Below are 24,934 nucleotides of genomic sequence, written 5' to 3'. Positions count from 1 at the left end.
TCAAATTCCAAGGAAACTGAAAACTAAACTTTGGCATAATAAAATTATGTTCAACTTCTTAACTTACTACGATTTACATTGAAATTATTTTATTTGCTGAGCTACAGTTTGCATTGAAATTATTTTAATAGGTAGAATGTTGCCAAAACTATGATTTACATTCAAATTATTTTATTTCCTAAACTACATTTTACATTGAAATTATTTGATTTCCTGAAATACGTTTAACATTGAAATTATTTTATTAAATATAATCTTGTCAAACTAAGATTTACGTTGAAATTAATTTATTAAATAGAATCTTGCCAAACTACAATTTACATTTAGGTTTTTTTTTGTTTTTTGAACCATGAATTACATTAAAATTATTTTTCAAGTAGAATCTTGGCAAACTAAAATTTACATTGAGATTATTTTAAGTAGAATCAGTAGTTCAGTATATCGCAAGTCATACACATTAAATTAATTTTTTGTTACAATTTGTAATTCAATACAATATTTTTAAGAAATGGTGTGAACCAGCGAACCATGGTTATTTACATTACCATTGTATGTTACAATTTGCCATTCCTTTTTTTTTTAAGGACATGGTACGAACTGAAGACGGCGACACAGTTGAACTTGTATGCATTGTCCACGCCAGACCCACCCCAAAGGTAGAATGGGCCAAGGATGGAACCCCTCTGGCCATTGACAGCCACATCGAGGAACAGCAGAATGGTGGACGTCGCTACTCGGTCAAAATCACCCAGATTGAGCAACAGGACTTTGGCGAATACACCTGCTCAGCTGAAAACAAATTTGGCATCGTCGAGTCTTCTATTTCTCTCAGTGGTAATTTTGCTCTTCCTTCGTTGTTATGTTTTTGTGTTGCCACGATCTGGTATTCCAAAACTTGATGTACCTGCCAAAATATCATTATAAATTAGCAAAATATTTACTATTATTATCATTTGACGATCTGGTATTCCAAAACTTGATGTACCTGCCAAAATATCATTATAAATTAGCAAAATATTTACTATTATCATTAGGTAAGCTACAACTCTAGTTGGAAAAGCAGGATACTATAAGCCCAAGGGCTCCAACAGGGATAAATAGTAGAGTGAAGAAAGGAAATAAATGAATAAACTACAAGAGAAGTAATGAACAACGATTAATATAAAATATTTCAAGAACAATAACACTAGATCTTCCATATGTGAACTATGGAGAGAGGCTTATGTCAGTCTGTTCAAATAAAAAAAGAATTGCTGATGTTTATGATGTTTATTAATAAGATTTTCCAAAGAGTTTCATTCTTTCATTTATACTTGTCTTATGCTAAAAATTACTCCTGCAGGCCACCCCGAACCTCCTCATTTCACGAGCAGTCCCAATGGAGGAGAAGAGAACAGCTACACCCTCACATGGGAGACGGAAAGTTACTACCCCATCACCGAATACCGTCTCAAATACAGAAAAGCCAAGGTAATATACTAAAGGAGCCACTTATTTCAGATATGCCAAATTTTTCTCTTCACTATAATTTCCGGAAGGAGAATGTGGTTCCGAGTGTGTTTGTGGCTACTGTATAACCTTACGGTCTTCTTTGTCTGCATCTTTTCCCACTTTTATGTGGGGTCGATGTTCACAATCTCCACTGGCCATATTGGTTCTGGGTAATTTTTCATGGCTGGATGCCTGTCCTGCCGCCAACCCTCCCCATTTACCCGGGCTTAGGACCAGCTCCAAGTTGAGGCTGGCTTGCTCCCCTCAGTGGTTGGGTTTGTATAAACCTTACTGTCTCAAGGCAAATATTATCCTATCATATCTTAAAAATGTAAAATATATAATTATAGCTAGCATTGAATATATACTCAATCACTATTTACTGTTTTCCCTTTGCTGTGTTAGTCTATTGGAAGCATCTTTGCATGGTTATCTGCTGGACGGGATTTGAGATACGCCCAAGTTAGTTTCTTGTGAGTTAAAGATGGGAGGTTGGGAGAGCCAGTAGGTCTACCTTTTAAGTCATCACCAGCCATAACCTGGCTGTCCTTGGTCTTAGTTTTAGTGGAGAGGAGCGCTGGGCACTGATCATGTATATATGTGTGTGGTCATTCTCCAGGGCCTTGTCCTGCTAGGAATTATCATTCCTTTGAATTTTCCATTCATGAGTTACTTTTAAACTCTTCACCCTAGGCCAACGATTCGACCGACGAGCCAGGAGAATGGATCGACATGACCCATGAAGTTAACGGAAATATGGAAACGAATGGCTTAAAACATACTTTGAAGCACACACTAGGCGAACTGGAAGCAGCCACAGACTACAATGCCATGGTTCAAATCAAGAACCAATACATGTGGGGAGACAGTGCGGAGTTCTCATTTTCTACTAGAAAAGGTGAGACAGAAAATTAAAAAAGTTTTGGAAGATTGAAAGGGATTGAGATGATGAGATGAGTGTATAAAATTACATTATACTACTAAATGCTACATCAAAACGCAAGATTTAACACTTTTACATTTTGTATAATTTTGTATATCTAAATTTACATAGGTATCATTTAACTTGTACATAATAATGTTCCTGTGTAAATAACTTAGTGTTTAAATGTATAATATAAAAGCTCACCAATATTTATTTTAACGTTAGTATATAATGCGTTTAATTAATTTGTATAATATATAATACTAAATATGTTTAATTAATTCATAACTACCACATTTTCCACAGCTAATACCTAGCTATTATGGCGGAGTTATATTAATTGTTATCCATATAGCATAATTCCAATAGAATTGGCAAGATTTCAGATTACCATGAATATCACATAGTGATCTGATGTTAATCTTTTGATGTTGACACATTTTTGTGATGAATTAATTACCAATAGTTCCTATGAATGTAAATATTTGCAGAATGGATGGCTTGTATCTAAATAAAAGTTGTGTGTGTGAAGAAGGTACGAAGAGACTGTAAATCCGATTGTTTGTATAAAATGTTCACAGATATAACACATTATTTGCATTGTTAGATAAAAAAAAAACAATTCTTTTAATCATTTTTATGTTCTAAATTACTGACGCAGTCCTTATGACCACAGAAAATTGTCAAGATTTTTTTTGCCCCAAATTGATCTTTTTTCTCACTTTCCATTGGTGCATGGAAGTTCTACCTACCACCATCTCTACCACTACCACTACCACCCCCATCCCTACTACCGCTATTCTCACCCCCACCTCTACCAATACCCCACCCACAACCACATCCCAACTCCCTGCCTCAACCTTTGTCGGAGAGAGTGAGCGTTCCTCAAGCCCCTCGGTCCAAGGTTTGTCAATAGAGACCCTGCTGTGGCATTTGCACACCCACAAGCAGCAATAACCTTTTTATTTTTCTCATTCTTCTTCTCTCCCTGATTGGAAGTTTAAGAGGTTTTCTGTCTTGGCGTTAAAATCAAAGTGATTCTTAAGGCAATTTGAGCTTTATTTGGCGTGTATTTGAAGTTGGAATTTTTAATGTCTTGAAATGTCATTTGACATGTATTTTAAATTGCGTATTTGAAGCTGTGAACTTTTAATGATGTTAAGATTAAAATGATTCTTAAGGCAAAAGGAACTTTGTTTGAAATGTGTTTGAAGTTATGACCTTCAATATGTAAAGATTAAAGTGATTATTAATGCAAATGGAACTTTACACGGTTGAGACCTTTATTGGTTTAAAAATTCAAGTGATTCTTAAAGTAAATGGAACTTCGTTTGACATGAATTTCAAGTTGCGACCTTTTATTCTGTTCAAATTAAATAAATTCTTGAGGGAAATGGAACTTCGTTTGACATATATTTGAACTTGCGATCTTTTTAACGTGTTGAAAATAACTCATGTTTTTCTAATCTCTAATTTTATTGTCCCCCCCGCTCAGTTCCCATACCATCACTAATGCACAAATTCTTTAAGACCATAAAGAGCAAATACCTGTACATGTTTTCTGAAAGATTCATTGACTTCAGAATTCTCTTTGAAATATAACGCAGAGCCTTAGGGACCTTTCTTAATTTCTTTCATTTGCTTTATACTAATCCAGCTAACTCATATTTGCATGATATTTTTTTACATTTTTCTCCCTTTTTTTTTTTTTATTTAAGTTTTATCTCTATTACAGTACATCAATTGAATCTAGGAATCTCATATTTTTCCCTTTGTGTCAACAGAATTTTAATCCATCCAATTGACCTACAAGTGTTGCTGAAGAGAAAGATTTGAATTAATATCACCAGTAAAGTAAATATGTGGGAGGGGGAAGAAAAGTAGGTCAATCTTAATCTTTATAATAAAACTATAATGTATTTGACTTCTTAATTATAATATTGAAAGGGGAAAGGAAAGCAACTAATAATGTAAATGCACTGTTTTATTTACATAAGGTTGTTTATAGAACTTTCATATTACAAGAATTGTATTGCTGTAAAATTCAAATATGCTTCGCTTCTATTATTCTTCCGCTTAAGGCTTTGAGCCTGCCATCTATATGGGTATCAGTCTTTCAGTCCTGCATCCTTATCCCTGTGAGGATGGATAAGAAAATCCTTCTTACTTTCCTTTGTTTAACCTGTATAACCTCTTGTACAACGTCTTACTAATCTTTCCGTCTTTTTAACAAAAATCAAGCCATCTGCGTGGGGCTAAATTAGAGCAGCTATATAAATAACAAAGAAACAAATGGTATTACTTAATGCATAAACTGTATGTAAGTTTGAGAGTAAATTTAATTAAATTAAAATATATGTAATAATTCGAATCGCAGTCCTAACTAACATTTTGCGACGTGTCTCAAAGGAGTAATACCATTTTTGTACTTTTTAACTAATCGTAAGTGATATTGTCGCATTATAATCATCAGCTTTTTCCAGAGTCGTTTGTTTGTGTGTTCATGTGTGTACTAATATCCTGTAACACTAGTATCCATTTTATGTAAATAAGTTTAACTAGCTTTTGTCTTATATAAGTTACCCTTTATGTATTATGTATATTGAAAATAATTTTTATCCGGCCAATTTAATATTCTATTATTAATAATGTGAAAAATACTAACTTTCATTTAAAATTTTCTCCCTTTTAAAATCTCCCTGAAACAGAAGTGGCACAGCCAACCAAAATAAGTGGTGCTTCAGCCGCAAGCATCGCCTCCCTGCTCGTGCTCGTCCCTGTTCTTATGGTGACTCTATGTCACTGGTAGAGAATAGTTCCTTCTGTAGCAGGTATGTTTTCCTGGGAAAAAAAAAAATAGTCTATACCCTTGAGTTTTATTCATTTACAGTCCATTTGCTTTGATAAATTGAAATTGACAAGTAATATATATTCATTGTTTATAAATCTTGTTTGCTTACAGTTATCCCCCGCTTTTTGTAAAGGTTACATTCCATGACCCCTTGGGAGTGGCATTATTTCCTGAAAAGCAGTGCAACCTTATTTTTCATAATTTACAGGCTTTTATTATAAAGCTTTTCACACTCGTAAAACACTTTCCTACACTACTGTGAACACTTTGTTATTCACTGCTGTATACATTACATGTGAGGATATGCTAGGTTAACTTCACTTATGGATGTGTGATTGTAGGTCTTTGTGCTAAGTACATGTTCACTACCGTGTATGTAAGGCACTAAGTAGAATTTTAAGGGAACGTGACAAGGAGAATTTCTCCTAAACATTATGTAATATAAGGCTGCAGGAAATGGAATACTTCTCTTGAAAAGTTTGTTCCTAAACAAATAAAAACTATCGTCCTTTACATAGATAGACAACCGAAGCTGGAATACAGCAATTAAAAATTATGACGAGGTGTCGGCAACTGACCGGTATTTACCTATTGGTAGCGGGGAGGCATCTCACCCCCCCTGCCGCTGGCTTACCAGCAAACTTATTACGATATCATTCGTCAGTGATAACAGACATTCCCACTGGCTGGAGTTTCGGCATACTTCACTTTCTTTATTTTCCAGCGTGTTAATGGCATGTGTATTTAGAAGGGGTTTTCATCCGCGCCTTCTCGAGTGTAAGAAGTGTTTCTTCCCCTGGGTCTTTCCTACAGAGGATTTGACTGCAACCAAGGGCTGCTTGTGATTGTGATAAGTGTGTCAGTATTTGTAGCCTTTTGATTTCGTCCCTGCCTGGTTATCAGGGGACTGGACTTTTAGACCCTTCTCAAGTTTGGGTGATTGTCCTTGGGGAAGCAATCTTCAGTGGAAAACAAATTTGCCTTGGCCTTAGGGTCAGCCTTGACACTGATACTTCCCTTCTATCCTTTCCTGTGGCCAATGTTCAGCCAAGAGGGGAATCCCTTTGAAAGAAATGTCTATTACTCTTCGGGATATCCTCTTCACCCCTCGCTGTGTTAAGGGATCTTCAGGGGAGACTTGCCTCTTTTTTAGAGGATTGTTCCCTTGCATGGAACTACCGGTAACTGCGGGTGCCTTTTTCAGCTTCAAGTCCACGCCCTTCCCTTCTGGAAATCTCCTCCAGAGCATTAGTTCTTCAGAATGTGCTCACAAGATTTCTACAACTTTGCCAGATCTTTCCTTTTCAGAGGAGGATCTCACCCAGATGATCTTGGAACTTCTAGACCTTCCTAATGATGCCTCCAGTGTCCTTGGAGAAGCTGCATAGTCTCCAGTCTACCTTTGGAGGCTTCTGAGGGAAGAGTCTTCTCCCAGGTGCCTTTCCCGAGCGAAGTACCCTTCAATTCCTGCTTCTCCAGATTATCTTGGAACTTCTAGAACTTCCTGCAGCCACCTCCAATGTCCTCATAGCGGCATGTGGAGTCTTCCTTCCACCTTCGGAGGCTTTGAAGGGAAAGGTTTTCCTTCCTGAGGGATGTGCCCTTCATTTCCTGCTTCTCCAGATGGGAGGTCTAGTAGAGAGTGCCTGACCCTTGTTACCAATGAAGGAGTTATCCTGTCGAGTGTTGCTCTATGGAGTAAACTCGCAAGACTGTTACTCAACGTCTGTGAAGAGGAGGATTGTAGACACCCCTCTTGTAGGCAGTCTACTTTGTCCAGACCTTCAGGAGAAGACTCACCAATTCTCTCTCCCAGACACGCCTCATTGAGGAGTTTCCCTTGCAAAGATTTCGTCTCTTCAGGACTTGCTTCTACTAGAACCTCTTTCACTATGAACCTCACCAGCGTGTACCCTATCATTCGCTTCTCAAATGCTCACTCCTAGATTTGCCTACTCTTCTAGTGCGTCTTCCAGGCTCATCCCAAGAAGTGCTTCCAGACTGGCTTCACCTAGCTACATCTCTCTCAGATGCGCTAACCCAGACTTGCCATCATCTCTTCTGGCATGTCTACCTCACCGACAAGGATCCCAGACCCGCTACCCCCAGAGTCTCTCCTCTACAAGCAGCCCTACCAGACTAGCATACAGGGCTCCTTCCTTTTCGCCATGTCTCCCAGACGAGTGTCTCCCAAGTGCGCTTCCATGGGAGCATCTTCACTGCAAACTTGTCTGCATCTTCCTGAACATTACTCTCTATACAGAAGCACCATAGCAGACAAGTTCTCTTAACACACGTCTCCACTTCCTTCAGACACATTTTGCAGAACTCCCATCCATTAGGAAGGCATTGTTGTCTGGATCTTTTTCCTCTTTTTATTGGGAATACTTTCCGAAGGAGTGTAGAAAGTGTGCAACATATATGGAAGTAGGAAGGTACTTTACCTCTAGGATTCTTCTCTTCCCCAATGCCCCAGACCACAGAGGTAGCTTTGATAGACTAGAACTCAGAGTCTATTGTAGCAAGGGTCTAATGCCCTCTTCTCTTCGGAGTAGAAGAAACAAGAAATATCTCCATAGCTTCCTGCTGATTTAAGAAAATTTATCCTTAGATCCCAAACCTGGGGCCTCCAGACTGAGAAGTCTTGTTTCTTTGCTCTCAGAAAGCTCACAACTTAGAATGATCTGCATTATGGGTACTCTTATAGAATGATCTGCATTATGGGTACTCTTATGTAAAGGGCAAGGATACTTCAACAATTGAGTAGATGTACAGACCCTTGGAATTTTCAAGAAGTCTTGACATCGTTGAGATTTGCAGTGGCCTTTCAGAAACATTTTATCTAGTTTTCACCTTTATAATGCTCTCCTCTCTGGGGAATAGTGTGAGAGGTCTTTCAACTTCTTCTTCCCCTCCCTTCGGCTCTGGCAATGAAAGGGTTCCAAGAAGAATTGCACTGGCTACACAAACGATGAATTGAACTTCACTTAGGTCTTGCCTCTCGTAAGTTGCCCTTCCTGAGGACCCAAAAAGGGCTTTCCTTCAGAAAGAGAGGAGAGGGTTCCAAGTAAATCTCAATGGTACAGCCCATGCTGTAAAGCCTCGTTGCATATTTCCTGGTCAGTCAACCAGTGGAGGCTTTAGGCATGATAAATATTCAGGTATCGACTAGGATCTCGTTCTCAACCCATTACATTCAGCAGTCAATGTGAGCATGGTGTAATGGCGATCAATTTTATTCAACAGACTGTGGTTAACGTTTGGTCAAATATCCTTGCCTTCTTACTCAATGCTGCGGGTCCCTTGGATATCGTGAGTAGTAACATCTTTGAGGCTGTCGGCGGCATGGTAAAGGTTTTGGTCCTTCAAGTTTTCTTTTACCGAACCAATCACACCCTAAAATCTAGATGCCGATTGCCCCAAGTTTCAAAGGCTATCGAAAGAGTGGGAGATTCGCAATCACGCCAGTCGATATCTTCTACCATTAATTAGCCTTCTTCAGGTGCCGCTAGTAAAGTTAATCTTTCGAGGTAGGATTGTGAGCCTCGTGAAAGAATGACCATTACCTCACCTAGATTACCCCATGTAGAGTACCATAAGGAATAGGTTGCTTCTCGGATTAGATGACATTTCCCAGGCCAGCGATCCCGAAAAAAAAGGGGAAGGATCTGTTTTCTCATTTTGTCCAACTTTTTTCCTCTTCCTTGCATTCTTATGACATATTGGACCCCTTTTTGTAAAAGGTCAATGACCTTGTTTTCCATTCGCGCAGAAGTCCAGGCTTGATTAGAAAGGATCCCTCCCAGTCAATTGAAATCCAGGCTTTGCCTTCAGATCTTTCAGGTATGAGAAATCTCTTGCATATGGTAAAAAGTTTTATTCCACGAGCACATTCCAACCTGAAAATTGAAGCCAAATGATTAGACAACTAGGCTTTGAGACTTCATGAAGACAATGTACCTTAGTAGGTGAGCTAAGGGTTTAAGGCATCACACCTGCTGCTCGAGTCTGAACCATAACCCGTTCTCTATTGTCTTCACAGGAGGCTTTGCCAACAGATTTTGGAGTTTAAACACTCAGCCTGTAGGCTAATATTGACAGAACTGGAAAATTCCTTTCCTCCGCCACAGTGACAGATGTATTCTCGCCCTGTCAAAAATTTTGAGAGGTCTAGGAGAGACGCAATCCATGGGAGAGGAAGATATTCTATCCCGGATTTCCTAACACTCTTGAGAGAGATGGCACTCTTTTCCCTCTTTCATTTTCCCTTTTTCAGCCAAAGGTTACTAGTCCATCCAGCATTCAAGTCCGTCTCATTTCAAACATGAGCCACCAGATGTCTTCCAGGACTTCCCACAACATCTCTTGACTTTAGGGCAGCAACCCCGACAGACACTCAGATTCTTTAGAATAGAGCCTATAAGCAAAGTATAGAGTAGGGCTTAATGAGGCCAGCCTGCTGGAAGCTCAGGTCCGCATGTATACATCATCTTGAGCTTTCTTCACGGATAGGTTCAAGACGGAGCCGGGAAGGGGGAAAGCATCCCTCCTGCGCTGCAGGCATTAAAGAAGTAATCAAACTAGGAACACCAGTGTCTCTTGGACAGGTGGGGAACAAAGCAGTCCATATCTCCTCGACATTTGTCCAGTTCTAGAGGGCTGATTACTATTTTGTGACACAATAAGACTTCAATATGATTTGCTTAACTATTGGTGAATTCTTGGTTTCGGTAGTTTGCTTCTCGGTGGCTACGCTCCAAGTAGAAGGAATGTGTGGGACAGGCAACTTTCAGAAGGATGCAGAGAGTTGTCTCTCGGTTATTTTAACATCCCCAGAGAATAAGTGGGATCAAAGAATCGCGAATAGTCCAGAGTGCATCCCTGATTGAATAAATTTCAATGTTTTGTTCTAGTTTGGAATTAGAGGCAACATTCAACATTTCTGGAGTTGCCATGGCATATTCAGATTGCCACCAGGCCTGTCTCTTAGAGGATCATTCAGCAAAGCTAGAATCACTCTTTACCTAAGCGAGACCCTCAGTGCCCTTAAATGGCATTTGTTCCAACATGAACTACTTTCTTAGGAGTACAGTATCTGGGATCTCCTTCCCATCCGACCAGAGTTTAGTAGTTTACCCTAAACCCATTTTCTATGAGGGGTAACCTCAGGCTGAGTGATACGCACCCTGAGGCTAACCCCGGGCCAGAGAGCATGCTTGCTCAGGTCTCAACCTCCATTAAGTTCTCTGGTCGCGTCTCTTTGTGCTTTCCCTGTGCGTTCTTGTGTCTCATAGTGGTTTCTCCTGCCTCATGGAGCATCCCCGCCGTTGTCCTGGGCCTATGGCCGGTAAATTGTCTGGAGCGTTCCTCTCGAAACTCGAAGTTGACCCGCACTCCTTGTGTTCCTCGTGCAGGGGCAGTGTTTGTTCCCCTTCTGCCACAAGTCCGGAGTTCGAGTCCTGGAATGAGGTGCAGTGCGTGTGGTATAGCACCAAGAAGAAGAAGTCGCCTAAGAAGCCGAGCGTTCCTTCCTCCCTTACTTCGTCAGACCGAGCTTCCCTTCCACCCTCCCCTACCCAGAGTAGGGGACGAGGTAAGTCCGTTGCGGGGAAGAGGCCCGCTGCCCTCCCCCAAGAGTCTGAGCTGCAGGATAGTGGGGTTGTGGCATCGTTCCAGGCGAGTGAGGGGCCTGAGGGAGGGGTGGAAGTGTGTACGGGAGACGGAGTCCTGGTGCAAGCAGGTCACATCTCCTCTAATGACCTCAAGTGGGGGAAAAATGTACCTAATTCTACACTAGCCTCTTGGGCGTGCTTTTCAGGCACTTCTGCAGCCGAGGACAACGTCGAGAAGGAGCTTTCCCCACCGTTGGACCCCACGGCGTGGGCTCTTCCCAAGACTCCTTTCAGGTCACCGCTGAGGATGGAGGAAGGCTTCGGGACCTGGTCCCCCACGGAAGAGCGTCCACGCTCACCCCCGCGCCGTCGGCCATGTTCCCGGAGGTTTTTCTACAGGCGTCGCCGTCCACGGAGCGTTGAAGGAACCCTCCAACACCAACGTGAGAGGCGAGATCATCAAAGAGGGCCTACGAGTCTTCGGTCTCCTCAGTGGAAGAGCTTTCCTGCTCCTCGGAGGAAGAGGTGCTGAGGAAGCTCAGGAGACGGCGGGAACAGTCCCGCAGAAAGCTGTCACGCTCTAGATCGCGCCATGAGAGTCGGCGCCCAGGATCCCTCCTAAGTGCCTCCCCGTACGGTGAGTGGGTGATGATTCACCGCGACAGGCTGCTGGAGTTAGCTGCGGCGCCGGGGCCTTTAAGTTGGCGCCCAAGGATGCGCTCCCCAGATAGGTACTCATCCGGCAGCAGTGGCAACCGACGGAGGGATCCAGCCTTACAGGGTCCAGTCGACAGGCATAAGTCTGCTTAGGTTCCGGCTCCATCCGCCCAGCGGAGAAAGTAGCCCCTTCGGTCTGGCAGTGGAGTCCTGACCTCAAAAGCTCACCTAGCTCGTCACGAGTGTGACCTACGGCTTCCCTAGGCGGCCAGGCCCGCAGATACGTGGACCTCCGGAAGGGGTGATAAACCTAGGACGGAGGCCCCCGTCCTAATAGTGATGTCCATCCTTCAGTGAGAACCCCCACAAGAGGGTCGGTCCAGGACTCCCCCATGTGCGAGGTCCTCCGCCGGAGTACCCCCGTCGCATGCGTCAGCGCGCTCTTCGGAAGAACTTGACCACCATAGTGAGGGTTCGGCATCGGAAGTATCGGTCTATCGGGGGGTAATAGGCCTCATCGGGAGCAACCACAGGTTGGACGAGCCGGAGCCCTCCTCCGAAGAATCATGGCGTTCCAATCTCAATAGACTAGTGGACGCCCCGACCCAGCAGCGGCCCTCCTTGGCTCTTCCTTTAGCGAGAGACGTGTAGTTGGGTAGAGCCCATGTGGACAAGATCGTGGCCAACCACGCCGAGGCTCCCAAGAATCAGAGTGCTTCCAAACTACTCCAGGTCCTGAAGTCCCAGAGTAAGTTTTACCTCCCGGAGGGACAGCAAGCAGGTGCCTGTGCACTGGAGTTGTCACTCGCCGTGTTGGGGCAGGGAGCTTCGAAAGAGAGGGCGTCGACAGCTCCGACTGGCTTCTCTCCTTCGGAGGCGATCATGGTGGAGGAGATTTTGAAGGACTTGGTCAACGTCTCCTCGTGGCTGGACTGGTGGGCGTCCAGTCCTCATACGATCTCACGGAACCAGAAACTCAGGCCTTACTCAAGGAACTTATCAGTTCGGGAGGTAAGGCCCTGAAATTCCTCTCCTACCAGTCGCTAGCTATGGCCGCCAACCAGGTTCTGCAGAGGAGGGAATGTGTCTTGAGTAAAATCACTAGGCGGCTTCCGGACAGAGAGGCCAGGTCTCTGAGAAGCCTGACCCTGTGGGACAACGCTATCTTTCCCTTGAAGGCAGTGGAGGAGTCGATTGAGAGGGTTAGAAAGATGAAGGACCCGAACGAGCCCAGACCCCACCCGGTCAGAAAGCTGGCGTACACAAGGTCCACCGCCGACATGCCTCTCCTAGCCAGCCCCGGAGAGACAACTCTTCTATGGCCTGGTCCCAGTCATCTCAGCCCTCCCGTAGGGGAGCAGCCTCGGCCCAAACCACCTATAGACCATCGTTCTCAGCGTCAAGAAGGGGACGTTCAGGCCGCACCTCAAGGAGAAGATAGGGAGGGAGGTCCCCTACTCCTGCCGAAGCCTCAAACATTCTTGGCAAGCATGGGAAAACAACGGGGCGGACCCGTGGACCGTGACAGTACTGAAGGAAGGGTACAGGTTGCCCTTCCTAGCGGACCCTCCACTTCTGATGCCAGACCAGCAGGCGGAGTGGCTAGCCCCCAAGGACCCCTTGAAAAAGACAGCTCTGCAGGGAGAAGTCTCAGCAATGTGGGCAAAAGTGGCAATGGAATCTGTCCAGGACTCAGGTCCGGGGTTCTACAGCAGGCTGTTCCTGGTGGAGACCGGTCATAGACCTCTCAGCCCTCAACAAGTTCGTTTGCAAGCCCAACCTCAAAATGGAAACTCCAAAGTCGGTCTGGGCATCCTTGAGAGAAGGGGACTTCATGATGTCGATAGATCTCAAGGACGCTTACTTCCAAATCCCGGTTCATCCCTCCAGCAGGAAGTACCTATGGGTAAAATGGGGTACCCAACCATTGCAGTTCAAGACCCTCTGCTTCGGGCTGTCCACAGCCCCCCAGGTCTTCACGACAGTCTCAGTCTGGACACAGGAACAGGGCATTCGCCTGATTCGGTATCTAGACGACTGGTTGTTACTTTCAGCCTCAGAGGAGGTACTGAAGGAGCAAGGCGTGAAGCTGCTGCGGTTCTGCAACGTTCTGGGGATCACCATCAACCTAAAGAAGTCCCATCTGATACCCTACACCAGGATGACCTACCTCGGAATGGTCCTGGATTCCCGGTTGGTGAGAGCCTTCCCCTCCTCGGAAAGGATGGACAACTTAGACCAGGTCCTCCGCCCCTTTCTGACGGACCAACCCAGGAGGGCGAAGGACTGGCAGAGACTGGTAGGCCACCTTGTGTCGTTGGAAAAACTGGTCCCCCAGGGCAGGCTGAAGCTTAGGGAGGTCCCGTGGAACATGAAAGAGAGCTGAAACCAGACGGACTCCCCTCACAAGGTGGTCCCGGTGTTCCCGAAGACAAAATAGGTCCTAGAATGGTGGGGCTGCAGGACGAACATCCTCAAGGGGATGCCCTTTGCAGCTGACCCCCGGAGATGCTCCTGTTCACGGACGCATCGAAGGAGGGGCGAGGTGCCCATCTCCTAGGGAAGTCAGCAAGAGGGAGCTGAACGGCCCAAGAGAAGATCCAGTACATGAACGTGCTAGAGATGAGGGCAGTACGAAGGGCGTGCCAGGAGTTTGTCCACCTACTCCGGGGAAACACTGTGGCTCTGATGTGCAACAACGCCACGGTGGTAGCTTACATAAAGAAACAGGGAGGCCTAAGGTCGAAGCAGCTGTGCATCCTCACGTTAGAACTTCTGTAGTGGGCCGAAGTGGAGCAGATCAGAATCTCGGCAAGGTTCATTCCAGGGAAAAGGAACGTCCTCGCCAACGGCCTCAGCAGGATGGGGCAAGTGGTAGGGTCCGAATAGTCTCTGCACCTGGGAGTAGCCAGAACCGTCATTCAAAAATGGGGTTTGCCGGTGATGGACCTCTTCACAACGAGGTTGTTCTGTTCTCCTGTGCCAGACCCAAAAGCGGCGTTCGAGGACGCCTTCCAACATCCTTGGGACAATCTCGACGTGTACGCTTTTCCCCCCTTCGGGATGCTCAGGCAGGTCCTCAACAGAGTAAGAAGGGCGGACAACCTTGGTAGTGCCCCGGTAGCCAGAGAGAGAATGGTTCGTGGACCTAAGGGAGTTAGCACGACAGCCGCCCTGGCCCCTTCCGGACAGGCCAGACCTTCTCCGGCAACCACACTTCCAAAGATTCTACAAGAATCCTAGGTCCCTTCGCCTTCACGCGTGGAGGTTATCAAGCGCTTCCCGAGGAGGGAGGGCTATTCGTCGAGTACAGCAACGAGGATGTCGGGTGACCTGAGACGATCATCAGCAGCGGTCTACCAGGCTAAGTGGGCCACTTTTACCAAATAGTGCACTGCTAGGGACATCAGGTCCCTGAAGGCCTCCATCCCGCAGATAGCGGACCTCCCAGTTTACCTCAGGGACGTGATAAACATGTCCATCCCGGCCATCAAGGGAGTCCGTGCTGCCCTGGGCCAAGTTTTTCTCCTGAAGGGTATAGACCTGGGTAACTCCAGGCATATCTCAATGCTCATTAAAAGTTTTGAACAATCATGCCCCCCCAAGCTGTGAAGGTGCCACAATGGGACGTGGCAAGGGTCCTGAAAATGTTATCCGAACCCCCGTTCAAGCCTCTGAAAGACATCGTGGACAGGGATCTCACTCTCAAGACGGTTTTCTTGCTGGCGTTAGCTTCAGCTAAACGGGTGGGCGAGATCCATGGTCTGTCCTACGAAGTGGCTCACTCGAAAGGTTGGCAGGAAGTCACGTTCAAGTTCGTCCCTTTCTTCGTAGCGAAGACCCAGAATCCTGCCGTGTGGGGACCCCAGGTTTGAAGGTTTCTCAATTCCGGCAATCCCCCGGTCAGACGACTCGAAGGATTTGCGCCTGTGTCCCGTCAGGGCGTTGAGGAAATACTTGGAGAGGACAGCCAGACTCCGGCCCGAGATCAAAAGCCTTTTTGTTTCCACAGGCCTCGTGAAAAAGCCAGTTTTGAAAAACACCATCTCCTTCTGGCTGCTGCAGATCATCATCAGGGCCATCAGTAAGGCAGGAATAACCCCGCCGGGAAAGCTCAGCTACATTGGCTTTCGAGAAGAATATGGCAGTGGGCCAGATCCTGAGGGCAGGCACCTGGGCAAACCAGTCTACCTTCACAGCTCACTATTTGAAGGACTATTCAAGAAAATCCCTGGATGAGTTCTCAATAGGTACCGTCGTTTCCGCGCTCCAAACGGTTTAAAGGTATAGCCTCAGTGATAACCGCGGGTAACAAGCACAAGACACACAGGTTCGTTCCTTAAACCCCCTTGTACTGCCTTCCCCTTTTTCCGCTTCAAGTGGGCTCTGAGAGGGCCCTGAGCCAGGGAAAAGTACCTCAGGGGGGGGGGAAGACATGTCCCCTAGAATTTCTTGCACAGGTGAGTTTCTTAGACACTAAGATGGGTTTTTGTGTAGTTTCCTCTCTATCGATTTTCTATGGGGTCAATACAACCTAGCCTCCTTTCTAGGTCTCTGGATATTCTTCAACACGGTCTCAAGAACTGTTTAGGGCCATGCCCACCTCCTAAAGTATAAGTCTCCTAAGAAAGTGGTTCGAGGTAAGTACTTCGTGTTGGAACAAATCACAAATTTTAAGTAATTTGTATTTTTCCTAACAGTACTTACCTCAAACTACTTTCGGGTAATGGCCCACCCTGCTTTCCCCGAGTGTCCCCTGGTATTCTTAGAGACCTTAGCTACCAAGAACTTACTGGAGGTCGAGACCTGAGCAAGCATGCTCTCTGACCCGGGGTTAGCGTCAGGGCGCGTATCACTCTGCCTGAGGTTACCCCTCAGAAAATGGGTTTAGGGTAAACTACACAAAACTCTGGTCGGATGGGAAGGAGAACCCAGATACTCCAAAGAAAGTAGTTCGAGGTAAGTACTGTTAGGAAAAATATAAATTACTTAAATTTTGTGATTTTTGGGTTGTGGCCTGATAGGTAAAGTCTCTATCTGGTGTTTGCCAGACGGAAGTTCAAGTCCCGCTCAGATTCAGTGTCTGCAACCTAACCATCCTTGTGAGCTGAGGTTGGGGGAGTCTACAGGTCTATCTGCTGAGTCCTCCCTGGTCCTAGCTTGGGTGGAGAGGAGGCTTGGGCGCTGATCATATAATATATATGGTCAGTCTCTAGGGCATTGTCCTGATTGCTAGGGCAATGTCAGTCCCTTGCCTCTGCCATTCATGAGCAACCTTTAAATCTTTAGAGAATACCCGCACCTTTTATTAATAAGTACTCTCAGAGGTCTCCACTTCCACATGACCAATGAGGCCTGCCATATACCCAGATTTCCTCCAATCAGTAGAATCGCATCAACTTATTGATGAGGAATTCTCAGGTATCTCACTGAAGAGAGGATCGATTTGAAGATGGTGTGAATCATATGTCTGAAAATTCCTCATGGATTTATCACTGGTGTCCAAGCCAAGAGTTCTTCAATCTTTGACATCGCTAAAGAAGGAAATCTCTCGGAGTACCTTTTCAGTGTGGGTACAAACTTGCTTTCCCATTACGGGGAAGACAGCTCAGAGTCAGCCAGAAAAAGGCTATTGCTGGATATGGACCAGGTACAGATTAAAGTTTCTGCTCAGAGCCAGCGATAGAGGTCTATCGCTGGCCGGCGCCCATAGAGTCAGGCCTTTAACAATTGAGGTAGCATCAGCAGTAGGCCAAGCCTCACTTGTATTGTGTAGCTGGAGTCAAGGTATAGGCACTCATTTTACATTCCCGATTTTGGGACAGGAAGACTAAGTTCTGTCCTTTATAAACAGTATTGTGGATTAAAAACTAGAATCAGTCAACACTTGGATCCAGGTTTTTTCTACTTCCTGCCGCCAACTGGGAGGAAGCAAATACCAATCTAATTTTATTACTTTTATACTTAAAGACCACACCTGTAAGACCTTTTGTCAGCACTAAGGAAATAATGGGAGCGAGAACAAAGAACTTTTCTTTTAGGCTGAAAGGGCCACCATTAACTGGACCCTTTAACCACCCTCTGATTTTTCTTCAGAGAGAACTCTGACTCAAGTGCCCGAAGTCGAAGGTCGAGGCACTATTTCAGCCTTTATTAAAATTTCTCTGTGGCGCAGGTATTTAAGTCAAATTGGGAAAATGTCAGATGACATTTACTGCCCATTACCGGCGTGATGTGTAACCAACAGGTCTAATCTTTTAGGGCCTGTTGTAGCTGCACAGAGAGTGGTAAAGCTACCGTGGCTCCTTTCACATGACCTTCATCATCAAATTAAGGGCATGAATTAAATGTGATAATGGGATGAAAAGGAGAGGTTGATTGGCCTTTTTTTTCTCTTTCCTCTTTGGTATTCCCCTCTCTTGGAAGACCTTACCAGCTGGACTTAATTTTGATTCAGCTTTGGCTCTTCTATACTAAAGTACAGAAGTCTTTTTCCCCACACTCATGAGGGGTAGTATGATGTACCCAGATATACAATGAAATTCAAGCAGATACATGCACACACATGCAAGGCCATGGACCCACTGGTATACGTGCTGAAAAGATGCTCAACTCTTACGGCATCCCAGATGCCTAAGTTCCGAGTATCCTTAGTTAAGATTTCCAGGATGTATCTCCTCTGTAAAGGACAATGGTTTGTACTGTATTTGTGTAGTAACAAATGACAAATTTTTAACATTAATTTGTATTTTTCCCCACCAAACCCCCCCCCCCCCCCCAGAAAGCTGATAGAGATTGCTTGGGGGTTGCATCACCACTACTGTAGGTAATTAGCAGGCAGTTGTTGACATTTTGTAATCATTTTTAAAGGCTGTATTCCAGCTTCACTGTTATCTATCTCCTATGTAAATGGTTTGCATAGTTAGGAAAAATACAAATAACTTTAAAAGCTTGACTTTTAAACTGCTACATATGTACCTAATGTTATTCCTATGTCATTTTAACTTGATCTGTATGGGGTACTCACCTAAGATACGAATTCCTATGAAACTTTAATAATGACGACGAATTAGCTTTCCAGTAAATAACAATAAAGACAGATATGTACTGCACAGCCGAGGAAAGCTTTACAGGTTTGGTGATGAGCCATTTCATGAGATGGTGGTGACTCATCTCTGCCCTCTTCCACTGAACGGGGTAGCTAAAAGAAAGAGCAAAGTTCACATAAATTATTATTATTATTATAATCATCATTACTAGCTAGCTACAATTGTAATTGGAAAAGAAGAATGCTATAATTATGCCCAAGGGCTCCAACAGGGAAAAATAGCCCAATAAGGAATGGAAATAAACTTCAGTGTGAGAGGTAATGAATAATTAATGTATAATACCCTGATAAATAACATTAAAATAGGTCTGTTATATTTAAGCCCTAATAGAGACTTATTTTGACAGTTAAAAAAAAAAAAAAAAAACTTTGCTGCAAGTTTGAACTTTGGAAGTTCCACTGATTCTACTGATTATTTAGGAAGATTATTCCATAATCTGCTCACAACGTGAGCCTTATAATGAAGTAGCCAAAACTGTTAATTACTAGTACTGCATACATGATGGGAAGATCTGAAAGCAAAGGGTGGTCAGAATTATGAAAAAAATTCTGCAACAAGCACAAAGAACTAACTGAATGACAGTCCAACACTAGCAGTAATATTTCAATGGGTAGCTAGTGTGTTATCGAGTCCTTTGACTATAGAGATAGTACTACATTGGATCCCTCTATGGTTACAGATCAATTCTCCTTTGCCTAAACATACACCAAATAGTCTTGTCCTTTCTTTACACATTCTCCTCTTTCCTCATACACCTGACAGTGCTAAGCTAACCAAACAATTCTTCTTCACTATTTTGTTCAGTGGCTTCTTACCACTTGGTATGATGTAATGGGAAATTGCTGCTGCCTTTTTTTTTTTTTTTTATCATGGTTAAGGATGGAGATGTACCTAAACATATTGCAGAAATTTACGGATCACACCATATCATTTCCCAATCTTGCAATATTTGTTGCAGCTCTTTGGTAGGTTGCACATTTCTGCGAGGCATTAAGCCATAAAACCTTGCTCCTCACCCCCTCCAGCTTCTGCTTGCTGTTGTACTGTACCTCTTTCTCGTTCGTTTGTTCATGGACTTCAACTCGAATAGGTCTTCATCTGTCAGTGGCTCAGATGGGCAGTCGATGAGGCCCCTGATGTCATTGGCAGTCATATTTGGGAAGCCCTCTCCTCCCAGATATCTTGGAAGCTTCACAGCTTTATTCACAGCTGAATTGTGAATCTTGTCAGGTGTAATTCCCCTTGTGGTCGTGGACGGGGTTTGGCCATAATTTCTTCCTGTATGCATTGAAAAGCTTGTTCTTCATCTTCTTCAATGATTTTTGGGTGATCTGCAGACAGGATGCAATTGCCTAGTTATGCCAGTACTCCTTCAATGAAAAGTTTTCATCCGTATTCATGGCTGTGACAAGGTTATTCATTTAATCTAGTGTGTAGAGGGCCTTGAGTGCTCAGATAATGTCTTGATCCACAGGTTGAATTAATAAGGTGGTATTTGCCGGCAAATACACTATACTGTAACCACAAGGTCACAATGGAGATCGTTGCATGGCTTCCAGCATTATACAATGGAGATCAGTTTTGTGGGTTCCAGCATTATCCATAAGCAAAGAGCCCCTTCCATGCTTTTTAAAATGTAACTTGGGGGAAGAAAAACTGGTGGAACCATTCATTTATCAGTGGTTTAGTGATGCAGGCCGTAGGATTGTGCATCCAATGCGCTGGTAGCGGCTTAATTTTCTTGTTTTTAATGCCCTTGGGATATGGATTAGCGTGCCCTGATTGGCAGACTCTTTATGTCAACCAACAGCGTGTGATGCAATATCTCGTGTAAGCAACACACAGTACTGTATTCGCAGTCTTGGCACACACAGCCTAGAGTATTTTCCATCACGTGGTTCAATCATGTGTTGTTTGTGATATTTTTTTACAATTTTGAGGTAGAAAATTATAATTTTATCGTTAAATGGATTAATATAGAAAATTTTAAATATTACTTTAGCAATATTGGTCATTATTTGAGAATTGCTATGAAATTCGGGACCATGGCTCACTCAGAAATACTCTGTCAAACTAAATTCGCGTAAAGCAAATCTACGGAAAGCGGAGATGACTGTAAATTGGTTTTAATTCTTGTATAATTATGTTAAAGTACTCAATTACAATAGTTTAAAAATATCTTTATGATGATCTCAATAACAAATATACAGTAAATTGGGTAACTTAGTTGTTTTATTTAATGCTATCATCAAATGGTATCTAAAATATTTTTTCTTTTATTTTCAGATAGAATTGGTTGTCTTGAAGCCTAACTATATCTCTTAGTATCAGCTTTTACGACATCCACAGACTCAGGAGTACTGCGAGACCTAGAGGCACTTGCAATCACTTTGAGTCCTCCATGAAATATTTCCAGTGTTCTTTATTACCTTTTTTTTTCTAATAATCTAAAATCATCTGCATTGATTTCAACATAATCAGTAAAAGGTTTTTCAGGAGGCAGTGTATTCAAAATATACTGCTGAACATTGATTTAATATCTATCGATAGGGTTTTAGAACATATTTTAATTTCCTCCTAACCTGAAGCTCATTAACTCTAATGTAAATGAAAGGTAGCAATCTTGTATTCTATCTAACATAGTGTGTGTGTCAGAAGTTCTAGTTGTAGAGAATTTTTCCTCTTGTATTATTTGATGTGTCACAAATGGACTTTGAATTAAAGAGCAAGTCATAACAGTTTTTCATAAACTCTGAGAACAAAATTAGCACAATCAAAATTTTACAAAATCAGACTTAGGAATTGGAAATTTGTTTTGGGTTCATATTAAAGATTTACAAATGGTAATAAAATAAATCACCAATCAAAGAAAAATTATTTCTTCGTTTGTTATTCTTTGAAGATAGCCTACCATGATTCTTGTCAATGACTTGTTCATGGATACACTGGATCATGATTCATTATTTATTCCTCTTTTAGCTGGAAAGCCACATATCTTATATTTAAGATGTGTTTGTATATGAATTCAATGCATAATAATTATAGCAAAGGAAGAAGAATATGTAAACTGAAGAAAAGACTACGACTGACATGTATAATCTTTTCCAGTAACAAGTGATGTTAAGTTAACTGTATTAACAAGTCATATTATATAAGGTAGAGACAAAAGCAGAAAGCTTCTGAGATATTCCGAGGCTTTTTGCTCTTTGTCAAATCAAAGAGTCCATACTGATGCCATTAGTAAGGCCTTTTTGACACTAAATGAGTTAGTTGTATGTTGGTGGCACAATAAGAACACTTCTGCCTTAGGACAAGAAAGGATTATTCTATTAATGTGTTGATAAAACAAAGGGGACTGTTTCGTAGTAAAGGAAATAACATTAGTTTAATGAATTTTAATAGGAATAATTGATAGTCACTTCGAAAAAGAAAAAAATAGTCACTGTACACTATATTTGCAATGATATATTGCTGTTATATAATTATTTTGAATAACTTTTTTGGGTAGTGTGTTTAGAGTCTCTCTGTCCCACCTTGCGAACTCCCTGAAACTATTCCACTATCACTGAAATTTATTCTTCATTTTAAGTCTAAAACAAGTGCCTCTCATTCTTATCAGTAATCAAAAATCAAGAAAAATTTGAACCCTTTCTGGTCTAGAAGTGGAAATTTCTTACAGGATGGAAGCAAGGTGGGAGTAGCACCGAGGCAGCACAGTGTGTAATTGTATCCGTCATTTGGATACGGATTATGTGTTTAAGTTGTCCATGTATTGTATATATATATGAACTGGATTCCTCTCCATCTATTTTTTCTCTCAATCTATCCTATCTACCCTTAGTCCTATATTCGACCAAATACTGTATAGATCTATTTGCATTTTCTGGACGTAAAAATCCACAAATAGGTCGCTCTAGTATGTATGTTCTGGTACACTAATAATGTTAATGTATTCACTAGAAGAAATCTATCAATGGATAATCTCACTTATTACCCGTTGTAGTGAATAATAATAATCATTGTATCTTAACCATATATTTTTTGGCTTTGAGAGAGGAAATGGATTATCATTCACGAATCTCTTACAGCCGGCAGAAATAGTTCCAACCCGTTTACCCTCTTATTCTCCTCTTTAAAATTATCCATCACATACAAACATAACATTTTGTCAAAAAGATGAATCACGAGGGAAATATGCTGTGAGTCAATGTGGCATACGATGTCTTAAGTGTTCGTATCTTGTATATAAACTCACAAGAAAATCAAATAAGCCCTGCAATTACCGGCTTACAGTTGTATAATTTTGGTCAAAAACACACGTAAGGTTTTAGGTTTAATGTATACATGTATGTGTAAAATATTAATTCATAGATTGGGAAAATTATTGAAGTGCGCAATGATGTACTAATCCTATACAGGCACGTGAGGTATACACATTCTTTCCATGTATATTTATGTATACTTGTGTACTTTATCACTGCCTTTAGACACAAGTTTTGAGGACTGACTGAAAATCTTTGAGACTTTTAATCACCGTTTGCACTTGAATACCAGCAATTGATTTTGAATTGCATGGAAAGTTTGTTTGATTTCAGTAGCTTATAAATGCTGTGTTATCTGTGCATCTGTACACAGCAATGGTTGTATAAACAAATAGTGCATTACTTAGGAAACAAAAATCTGTTTAAAAGTGTTCACAGAGGTACATGTCTCGGAAAAAGAAAAAAAAAAGTTGAAAAAAATTGTTTCAGAATGCTAATGATTACTGAATTGACAGGGAACAGGTTAATTATTATTAAAAAGGATGAGTTGTGACATCACTATTAAAATTTAAGCTTCTACCTACTCTTGGGGTGATGTGAAAAATTTGTTTAATTGTTCTTTGTATAATTTTGATAATTGATTTTTTTTTTAAATTGAGGAAAAATTCATAAATCAAAAGTTTTTGGCAAAAATTTGGTTTAAAATTCCACATCATCAAGGATTCCGTATCATTTGGGAATGTATTTGCATAACGGAAGAACATTCCAGCTATTAGAGAAAAGTGTTGCCATATTGGCAAGAACACTGCCTCTATTTTTCATCATCTTAAGCAAATGTGATGTAGTAAAGACTCGCATTAATTACATCAACCCACACATGTGCACTTTCTCGCCTTTAAAACGGCTCGAACTATATCTAACCTTAGGAAAAACAAATTCGTAATAAGTCAGCTAAACATTTCTTTGTCTAGAGATAAAAAAAAGGGAATAATTTCTTTTTTTTATCTTACTGAGACAATAAGATGTTATATATGTAGTTTCTGAATCACTGTGGCTACCCAGGTCACTCCCAGTTTTAATATTATGCTTCAATAGGGAATAATATTAATGAATTTTCTAATGTAAGTTGACCGCACTGCAAGATAACGACCTTCATTTTTCTGAGTCTCTCAATGTATATCATTAATAAAATTCAATACCTTTTACAGTCACTAATATTTTGGGTTGTAGTTGAGAGCAAATCATGTAACAAAACTTTTGAATGCACATTTTCCTGTCAGTTTACCACATTATGTATAAAGGTATTCCTTATTTCAGTAAATACAGTACAGTATAGTGAACATGTGGTGGTGCTTCTCTTTAAAACTAAGTCTTAGGAGTATTTAGTAGCACTTATTTCACTTAATTTTCATAATTTCTTTAATCTTTGTAGATTCCAAAGGCATTGCTAATTTTAGTATGTTATACCATTATTTCCTTCGCTTGAAGGCAAATGCAAGAATGGAATCCTTTGAGATGGCCCTCTTAAGGTCTCGGCTTTTTAGAGTGCCATTCTTTCTGGAAGACAAAACCTTACGTTTGCTCCTCAAGCGAAAATGCAGCGCGGTCACAAAGGTGTACATAATAAGATATGAGGGGATCTACTGTGTCGGAGAGTGGTGGCTGGTGAAACAAACGAACGAACGAAGACACTAGCTTCCTCTTTACAACATGCGACTTTAACATGAACTGAAAAATACGTCACGGACTTTACGCTACAACACAATTGACTTTGGTGAAGGACGCTCGATATACTTTGGGATATCTTGTGGAACATCCTCTGACATTAGACTTGATCGACTGAAAATTATACGTGACCTACAAACTAATCCTCATACACTACTGTACAAGACGATGCAAACTGCTTTTGTAGCCTACGGACTACTGTATATTAAAAGAAAAAAAAACTAGCATTCTATTTTGTACCAAAGATAAAAAGCTGTGTGAAAATATGGAACAGTTTAAGATCCTAAAGATTGCAAAGCTCC

At 42.2% G+C, this 24,934-nt stretch overlaps 1 protein-coding gene and 1 long non-coding RNA gene across 8 annotated transcripts in view; one reads left to right on the top strand and one right to left on the bottom strand.

Moving 5' to 3' along the window:
- Positions 1-23,554, top strand: part of LOC137638236 (lachesin-like) — a 47,854-nt gene extending 24,300 nt beyond the window's left edge. For 5 of the 6 annotated variants that reach the window (XM_068370308.1, XM_068370307.1, XM_068370309.1 and 2 more), the window contains 6 exons: positions 585-834; positions 1,343-1,470; positions 2,185-2,389; positions 3,159-3,320; positions 5,125-5,247; positions 20,932-23,554. In XM_068370308.1, the coding sequence (XP_068226409.1) occupies positions 585-834; positions 1,343-1,470; positions 2,185-2,389; positions 3,159-3,320; positions 5,125-5,225 (846 nt within the window). In that variant the 3' untranslated portion in view covers positions 5,226-5,247; positions 20,932-23,554. The remainder of the gene's footprint in view (positions 1-584; positions 835-1,342; positions 1,471-2,184; positions 2,390-3,158; positions 3,321-5,124; positions 5,248-20,931) is intronic. The other variant, XM_068370312.1, reaches the window with a different exon arrangement.
- LOC137638238 (uncharacterized) lies at positions 771-18,842 on the bottom strand. 2 transcript variants are annotated; one of them, XR_011043940.1, is made up of 4 exons: positions 18,564-18,840; positions 5,377-5,437; positions 5,082-5,257; positions 771-904 (listed from the first exon to the last, which is right to left on the bottom strand). It is a non-coding gene; the product is annotated as an uncharacterized lncRNA (long non-coding RNA). The 2 variants fall into 2 exon arrangements; XR_011043941.1 differs by lacking the exon at positions 771-904 and adding an exon at positions 3,761-4,552 and having other exon boundaries at positions 18,564-18,842.
- Positions 23,555-24,934: the final 1,380 nt, after the last annotated feature.

The sequence above is a fragment of the Palaemon carinicauda genome, chromosome 3, assembly GCF_036898095.1.
Source record: "Palaemon carinicauda isolate YSFRI2023 chromosome 3, ASM3689809v2, whole genome shotgun sequence".
NCBI classification, from domain to species: domain Eukaryota; kingdom Metazoa; phylum Arthropoda; class Malacostraca; order Decapoda; family Palaemonidae; genus Palaemon; species Palaemon carinicauda.
This window is presented reverse-complemented; position numbering and strand designations above follow the sequence as displayed.